This window comes from Protopterus annectens, chromosome 11.part0 (assembly GCF_019279795.1).
Source record: "Protopterus annectens isolate FY-2018-M chromosome 11.part0, PAN1.0, whole genome shotgun sequence".
NCBI lineage: Eukaryota > Metazoa > Chordata > Ceratodontiformes > Protopteridae > Protopterus > Protopterus annectens.
The window spans coordinates 757,532,160-757,541,232 of record NC_056745.1 but is presented as its reverse complement, the minus strand read 5'-3'; the positions used below and the strand labels follow the sequence as shown (position 1 = coordinate 757,541,232).

The 9,073-nt window shown below is 39.7% G+C and overlaps 1 protein-coding gene across 4 annotated transcripts in view; it reads right to left on the bottom strand.

The window, feature by feature from the left end:
* Positions 1 to 4,817: 4,817 nt before the first annotated feature.
* ERGIC2 (ERGIC and golgi 2) overlaps positions 4,818 to 9,073 on the bottom strand; it is a 646,362-nt gene continuing 642,106 nt past the window's right edge. For all 4 annotated transcript variants that reach the window (XM_044088198.1, XM_044088197.1, XM_044088200.1 and 1 more), the window contains one exon: positions 4,818 to 5,620. In XM_044088198.1, coding sequence (XP_043944133.1) covers positions 5,555 to 5,620 — 66 coding nt within the window. In that variant the 3' untranslated portion in view covers positions 4,818 to 5,554. The remainder of the gene's footprint in view (positions 5,621 to 9,073) is intronic.

The following is a 9,073-nucleotide window of genomic DNA, read 5'->3' as shown; positions in this document are numbered from 1 at the left end:
CTCGGAAGGAGTTTTGGAAGGCCAATCTCCTCTTTGTTTCAGTATCTCCAGGATATCGGAGAAGGAAACATCATCAGAGGAAGACTTGGGGGACCCTTCCGATTCCTCGAGGTCAGTATCGGAGGTGAGAGACTCATCCTGGGAGTCTATGTGCTTCCTCTTGCACAATTTCTTTCTAGGAGGCTCCTCAGGCATGGACTCTGGGAGACCCTCAGAAAGTTGGGGACCACTCGTGGGGATATCCTTAGGGCCTGACGCTCTACTGTCCAAGGATAGGTGAGTGTCAGAAGCTCTTTCCAGGGTGGTGGGGGATGGAATGACCGACCCGGGTGATGTAGCTGACGATCTGGCCAGCATGCTCCGCATGGCCTCGAAGGCAGGTCCCCCTCGAGTCAGAGGACTGACCGGCCTCCAAGGCCACGACCAGGACCGGGGTTCCACGAGCCGATGCACCGAGTGGGAGACTCGGAACCGACAGATGTCCCGAAGTATCCCCCTCAGGCCCGACCGAAAAGACCAGAGTCTTGAATCCTGTGGACGGAACTGACATGGTCGGAGCCGAGGTCGGCGCCGACAGACCCAGAGGGGGTATCGGAGCCGGTACAGGAACATCACTCGGAGCGGAGCATACCGGCTCCGACAACAAGGATGTGCTCGGAGGAGGAGGAATCATCGAAACGGTCATAGGAACTGGCTGCGGAGCTGATTGGGTTGGAGCCGAGAACAATTTGGCCAGCACCGGTGACTGTAGGAGCCTCTGCACCACCCTATCAACATCCAAATCAGAAAGCCTGGAGGATTTGGAGGAGAGCGAATAATAGGAGCCGACGCCGATTCAGTTAACACTGATACCTCCTGCGGCCCCGAGGACAGTGGAGCCGAGGAGGTAGATTCCAAAACAGTAATCTTCTCCGGAGGCTCCGAAGTGGCAGATGGAGCCAGAGACGTTTTCTTAGCCTTGGGGGCTTTAGATTTTGACTGAGGACAAGAAGCAGAGTCTATAGCTTCCTCAAATGATGGTTTTAGAAGTCCCTTTAATATCAACTTATTTTTCCTCTCCTGGAGCACCCTAGGACTGAACGCGTGGCAAAAGCTACACGACTCCTGTAAATGGATGGCTCCAAGGCAGTAAACACACACAGAGTGTCCATCCATCATGGGCATCTTATATCCACATTTGGAACATTTTTTAAAACCGGAAGGTTTATGCTCCTTCTGATCCTTAGACATTTTATAACTAACGCTAGCGAAACCACCTAAACACAACTCACAAAAAGGGCAGGAAAAAACACACACAATTTAGAAACACCAGAATGGTACTAGACACACTCTAAGAACCTCTAACTGAAACGGTTCTTCAGGGAACACACAGAAAACACAATCACACAACAAGTTTAACAAACAACAGAGGGGAGGACTAGGTCCTTTAACTAAAACGGGCCTAGCCCGCTGGAACAGTTTGGGATACCAAGAACACAACTATCACACTCAGAAACAGCGACAGCAACAAGAAATAGCTATTAAAATAGCTTTTGGGTATAAACTATCAAATTTCTCTAAGAGAAATAGCAAAAAGAAGGTACTTAGCCACAGCCAAGCGAGACCACGTCCGAGCTACACAAGCAGAAAACGACATCTGGGGATATGGAGCACTGCACCATGGGATACCCTCTTAGCCCAGCCAATGAGAGACTTTGAGCTAGTAAAATCGGCAGAGTCAGAGCCGATATTCGGCTCCGATCCCACGGTTAAGAATGTAGTAGGACTACATAACATCACTGCATTTTTCCAAGTAGCAATCAGTTCAGTCTCTGGAGTGTTGGAAATCTCTGGCTAGGTACAGCCTCCAAATATGCTAGCGCAGGACATGAGAAGCAGCTCAGCGTCTGCCAACTCATTCACTTCTTTGGGGATATGAAAGTGTTGAAAGATCGATGTCCCTTATCTCTTCCTCATTACCAAGCAGCACTGCTTCCCTGCACAGCTGGTAAAACCTTATAACCTCGTGACCTCTCTTGTTTAGGCATCTCAGGAAGGACTAATTCTATGACCTAAAGAGGACAGGTCTGAGAAATTGCTTTATGTCCACGGCTCTTAATGCCAAAAAGAGTGCTCTTAGCTTAAACTGGTTAATGTGGCTTGCCCCATCCAGGGAAGGACACACACTCTGCACCCTGCAGGAGCCTAGGTGAACTCACCAGCATGTAACCAAAGCATTCATTAATGACTGAAGCTGCTCTACAGGGAAACAACACTCCTGCATCATGCAGAATCTCAGACAAGTTGTCCATCCTGTGAATAAAGTATCTATTCCGATCACCTGACATGGATTTGGTAACAGGAAGCACTGACTGATACTACCATTCACTCTAGGGTCCAGCAACAAAAGAAAGTCTGTGAGGTACAGGTGGCTATGGATATAGTGACATTTCATGGTGCACTGCAAAACCTAGACCTTCAGGTCTACAAATAGCACAATGCAGACTACACCACTCATGAAGGCCAAAAAGCAATAGCAAATACAGACTAAGACCCTGCACTGCATCCTTACCAAGTCAATTAAGGCCATTATCTTCTGGTTCTTCATGAAGGGCAGAAATGAATAAAACTAAAGAGCTTCTACTTCTGTGTCAGTAAAAGAAATCCTCTGAGCTTGATTCAGGACCTCTTCAAATTTATGGTGACACCTAGGGATTGCAATCACGTCCTGTCCCAAAACCTCCAGAAATGGCCTCACTTCCCAGCACAGCTCTGTCTGGGGTTGACATGCAACACCTGGAGTCTGCCTGAGAGTAACTACTTCAAAACCCAATACTTTCTTATGACAAACTCTGAGAACTGTCTCTGTCATGGAGTCTCAGATCAGATTCAGGACTGCTGCTGAGCAGCTGATGGGGACATCCTCTTGGGAGACTTAGCCTTCCCTTGAGAAGGCAAGTCTTTGGGATGTTTCATAGCCTTCCTTGGTGGCAGGAATGTATCTTCTTCTTTAAAGAGTTAGCTAGGTCTAGAAGATATGGGCAGTGGTAAATAAATGCCCTTTTTAGAGGTAAGGACATGGTTTTTCCTCCCTCTGTTTGGACTGCACAAAAACCATGTTCCTGAAAAAATGAAGATCTGGGAACTTGTTACTGTGTTCCTCCTGTATTAGCCGTTTTATGAAGGACACCCCTGAGGTTGTTGCGTTAGCTATAATGTCTGCACAGTTAAAGTTAGGACAGGATACATAACAGCCCACTGAAGAGGCTATAGGCCCATTGCCACTGCAACATCCTCCTTCAGCCCAGATTCTGAGATGCTGAAGCATCTCCAAAACTTTTTTAGCAACTGAAATTGCAAATCTGAAAGATGAGCTAAACAGCGGAGGCCATCAAGCCTCATGGTGTCAAATCAGTAAATTATCTTGTCACAGTTGCCCAAAGTGATGAACTCTTTGACAGAGGGTAGTTTCTGGGACCTGTGCTGAAATGAAGAGTACACAAAGAGTCAGCATTAAAATGCTTGGATAGTTGCTCTATCCACTCAGGCAGCAGCTTACAGAGAGCATCTGCCTTCTTGAAGATGAAGCAGAGTTAATGTGCTTTCAGGTGTCTTAGGTAGAAGTTTTATTACCAGGTATAATCAAGGGCTCCTCAGACTTCCTCCCCAGAAGCTCTGCTCCTCATGGCCCTGAATGCCTCTACAAAGAAGGGGCCAGTCTGGGGTGAAGAGAGGTGTGTGGGCTCCTTAGCAACTTCATGGTCCACTGAATTCTCAAAGGAAATGCATTCTGAGGAAGTTCTATATCCCTGTTACTCATGGGGGTAAGCTCATGTGTGTAGTATCACTCTAAGGTAACTGCATAATTAATAAACTTCATTACTCGGGTATTAGGGACTAGCATGAATTTGAGAGTGGCCTATGCTGGACCCTGCGCAGAATTCAAAATGTTAATCTGCAAGAATGCTATCCAACACTCAACTCATGCTCCCACCAGACTGCAAACATCTGCCTGCCCAATGCAGCCAGGAAGGTCATTGCAATGGCTTCTTGTAGGTCATCCCATGAAAGCAGTCCTTGGTTCTAAGCACCACTAATAACCAGACTTAAAAGATTAGTTACAGACATCAGGTTGATCAGTCTCGTCTCCAGTCTATAAGGAATAGACAGCAAAGAAAAAGTCTCAAATACTCAGGGGTGTGTGTTTCTTCCAAGCCCTTCAGAGGATAGGCACAAGCCTGAATACTCAGTGAGAATCAGATTATCTGTAAGGACATTGGGGGGGTGGGGGTACGGGTTGGACAGCCAGTCCTCAATTTGCTCTTCAGAGGTTTGTCCTTGTGGCACTGATCTGAATTATACATGACAGTGCACAGAAAACCCTGTCAATGCTTCTGCCAAGGTCGTCTCAATGGCTACTATATTTCTGTCAAAAATAAGCCAAAAATCTTTCTTATGGCATTTTCAAGTGGCAGGATTAACACACTGGCACAAACAGACAGACATACACATCCACAACGTCTGGAAATTTTAGGTTACACTATTATATTACATAGATTTATTTTTAAGTGATGATTTTCAGTGTCTGTGGAAACTTTATTTCTCATTTCCCTAAAATGTCTGAAACTCCTGTAGAAAATATAACACAAGTTAGAACTTTTTGAACATTACTGTATTATGATTAAATGCTACTGGCAATTTTACAACTGATAAAATGTGGTAGAAATTAAAATAAAGATAATGTTTATGAACACTCATCTCCTTAAAGTGATTCTTGAGACACTTGAAGACATCAGCAGAGACTACCAATCTTAAGAAATCAAAAAATGGCACACAAGTTTTGGATCCAATGTAATAATTTATTCTGGAAAATAAGGACTTATAAAAAGTTACTTCTGCAATACTGCACATCTTAGTTGTGATATAAAAAAAATGCCAAATTGTGGTATTCTGATGTACAAGCAAATAAAGTAATAATTTACTGTAGTCAACAGACAAGATGTATGTATGTGTGAATAAAGCCACTTGCAAAGACTATCCAGTCTCTGGTTTCTAGAATAAACCAGGAGGGAATAATCAACAGAATCACTAAACAGGAACATTTATGTGGACGATGTCTAAGTCCAATGGCCAACAGAATGACAGGACAGAATGTTCGAATATGACTTCTTCACTGAGATGGACAGTAAATTAAACACTGGTACTCACTCCATTATATTTTTGCTTTAACAGTAGAATAACAGCATGGCACATACTGAAAACATTGCATCCAATATAATGGAATTTCTTTTTAACATAAGGTCTCCAGTTCTGCTCAAAAGGGACAATATTCAATAGCATTCTAATGTCTTTGACATCACCCACAGTTTTACATGATGTCCACTAGTGGCCCAGTGTTACACAGACACCCAAAATACTGATGTAACAACAAACAATCAAAATATAAATTTATTAAAAAGGAAAGATCCAAATACACTCCCTGCAGCCAACTTTTTTTTAGTGAACATATTGCACAAGTTCTTCTGAAAATAGAAATTTATACCCACATTCACTTAAGAAAAACATATTCTAGGGGTTAATGTTTACTGTTTTCTGTGATGAGAGCTGAATGACTGTTCAAATGGCCATCTAGCAATGCATCCTAAAACAAAAGAAAATGACAATAATTAGCAATACAGAAATCAATTTGTTATTATAGAACATTTTGTTCCTGTTTTTTTCCTTGTGATAATACTCTGACTTATTTAAAACTCACTGTTGTGCAAGTAAAAAACTTCTCCTTGCTTACCACTTTTAGCAAGACAGATGATTTCACAAACAAGAAACAACTGCACATGCTACTTGAAATAAACTGTACTTTTCATGTGTAAGCTTACTACTTACAGCAATGAGGTACAGAAAAAAAACTCACCCACTCACTTTGCTACCAACCATACGAACACATTTAATTAACTCTCACCCTTATTTTAAAAACTAAACAATCTCAACACATACTGCAAATATAAGCACATTTTCCTTAAAGCACTTTACTGTTGTCCTCTCAGATTTTTCAAACATAATGTAGGTTTTAATGAACACCTCTGGTTAAAAAAAACTTGCTAAAACTAATGAGCATCTCCGGTTAATAAATATATCTCTAGTATGACCCAGAATTTGTCACAGTGATGTTTTTCAGAAGTAATCATCACCATGTCCCTCTGATTCACTATTTTTAGGACCTGAACTCTGAAACTCTGAAATAAATGAATACATTATATATATATATATATATATATATATATATATATATATATATATATATATATATATATATATATACATACATACATATACACATACATACACATTTACATCCACGCACATATGCACACAAACATATTATATATATATATATATATATATATATATATATATATATATATATATATATATATCACACTTTACTTGCTTCAGGTTTATATGTGGTTAAGTGCATTAACCAATTTGTCTGTGTTTCAGGATGTACATGCTGAACCTTTTTTCTCATCTCCCTATGTTAAAGGACTCACATCTATAAACAGTAATGTGGATGACTCCACCTAAATATGACAGTTCTGCAAGGCTGTAATTCACACCATACAATTTCACAATTTGTGGATTTATAAATACACTTGATTTAGTCTCATCCCAACAAACTACTGTAGTCCTTGTATACTTTCAAATGTTAATTGTCTAGCTACAGCACCTTTCATCGCATGATATACAGAAATTGTAGTGAATTCCGTTTGAAAACAGACTTCACAAAAATCACACTACAGCTCCTATAAGTGTGTATATTTATTAAGCTTCATCACTTGACAATGCCAAAGAGGAAATACCTACCAGAACTTTCTGAGGAAGTGAGATAATGCATTTGCATTCAAGAGAGCATGTTTGAAAGTGAAGAACTACAATAATTCAGGAAACATATGGCTTACATACTCATCCTGAAATTTTCTTGCTAGAAAGATGCCTGACCAAAAACTGGAAACTTTACATCCAGAATTTTATTAATTTATTTGTGCTGCAATCCTACATGTTGCTGAGGAAGAATTCATAACTATTTGGCGTGTTTAGTCTTCTCAAAGAGAAAAACAAAATAACAGTAATTAAGACAAACGCAAGAGATTACCACAAGCCAAGACATACCTTGTTTACTTGTTAGACATCTGAACTTTACAAGACTGCAAGGTCCAGACTTTTTGTCATTCAGTTGAAAAGTGTAGTTAAAGACTGATTTGGGTGTGCTGCATTATTCTATAATTCTTTAGTATGATACAGAATAACTTGCAGCATAAGAAACAGTGAAACAAGGGTCAAGCTTGTAACAAATATAGATCTGGGGACAGATTCAATAACACCTACACTAAGTGTCAGTATTCAAGAACATCCCTACAACATTTTTTATGCTTTCTAGTCACTCAAAGATTATACTAAGGGTAAATGTAGTATACACTTTGTGGTAACTGTTATGAACCCGTCAATATTTAAAGCTGCAAGAAAATCAGTAGAAAAACTAAAATTAGGAGGAAGAAGATGTTAGTTATGTTTGTATTGTCTGTTCACTCAGAACAGTGTACACTTACTGTAGGCGTTAATGAAGCCAAGGGCTGATCTTATAAAAAGATGCGAGTGTGTGACAGAATGTTAAAAGGACTACTGGACAGTTAAAGGAATTAACTAATGAAAGGAGATTTGGAAAACAAAAATATGAAATTGTATAGGCAATGGATAAGAAAAACAAAACTCTAAGGAAAAGAATAACAAAGAAAGGATCCAAGACGGAGAAGAGACTGACGGAAATATTTGAAGTTGAGGGTTTCAGTAAATATGGCTATAAGCACCACATGAAGAGTTGTTCTGACTCTACTCAAACTTGCAGAATATATGCTACAAAAGTACAATTCTTTAAAACATATAACAGCAAAAACAAGTGTATACAAACATAACTACATGCTGTTGAATGGAAACAAAAAAAATAACTCTTTGTGGGAAATGTTGAAATGAAAAGGCATCAGAAACTTTGAAAGAGAGCTGTACAAGGCAGCCTGCTGGAAAGAAATTCTAAGAATGGACAGAATGGTACAGAAGCTGTGAGAGCCTACAAGGGAAGAGTACAGATACCTATGTAATTCTACAACAGCACAGATCAGTTGTCTGAGGGTCAAGATCAGTTATGGGTGCACAAATCACATATTCTCAATCTTAAATATAAACTGCTAGCAACAGTATATAAATGTAAAAATTATTTTATTATGTGTATGGTAAAGACTTTCAAGTGAAAACAAACTTTTTTTCAAAGTATATTAAAAAGCCCTTACAAAAGACATATTTGAGGTTGTAAAATATGCGATTCATTCTACAGAAATGTGATATGCAGACAAGTAACAATACACAGCAAACATGCTGACCAGAGTACATTTACCAGAAGAAAAACCTCTCCACAAGATTGGTAATTGCAGTATTGTATGAAACACAATGACAAAAGGAAATGTAAAAGAATTTTAGAAATGTATTTATTCTCATTAGAAATTCAGCTAACAAGACACTGCAAAGAACAGATGGTTTGAGCAAAGAATCATTAGTCTGGAAAGAAGTCCAGCCACATATTTCTTGCAGGAAAAAATAAGACGTGTCCATGGCTTGATGTTCAAAGCTAAAAAAAACACAACTCCCCACTCAACTGAAATAATAAAAGGTTGAGAGGATACGCGACTCGTACATGGGAATAAGTACAATAAAATATAAAAACATTTTTTTAATAAAGAATGCTTTTTATTCAGACACTCTAAAAAGTAAAAAAAATAAGGAAGAAGAGTGAAAACTTTGCAAAAGAAAAAGACAAGCTGAATTCAGAAAAGCATTTGAGGTTGATTTTGCTGATTCTGGTAATGAGGAACCACAAGGAGTAGCAGGAATCAGTAAAACCAGCTTCAAATGCTTTTCTAAAATCAGCTTGTCTGTGTTTATGAAATGATGCAGTGAGATGCAAAGAGTGTGTGACTGTGTCACACTGTGTGTGTGAATGTGTGTGTGCGCGCGTGAGTGTGTGTGTGTGTGTGTGTGTGTGTGTGTG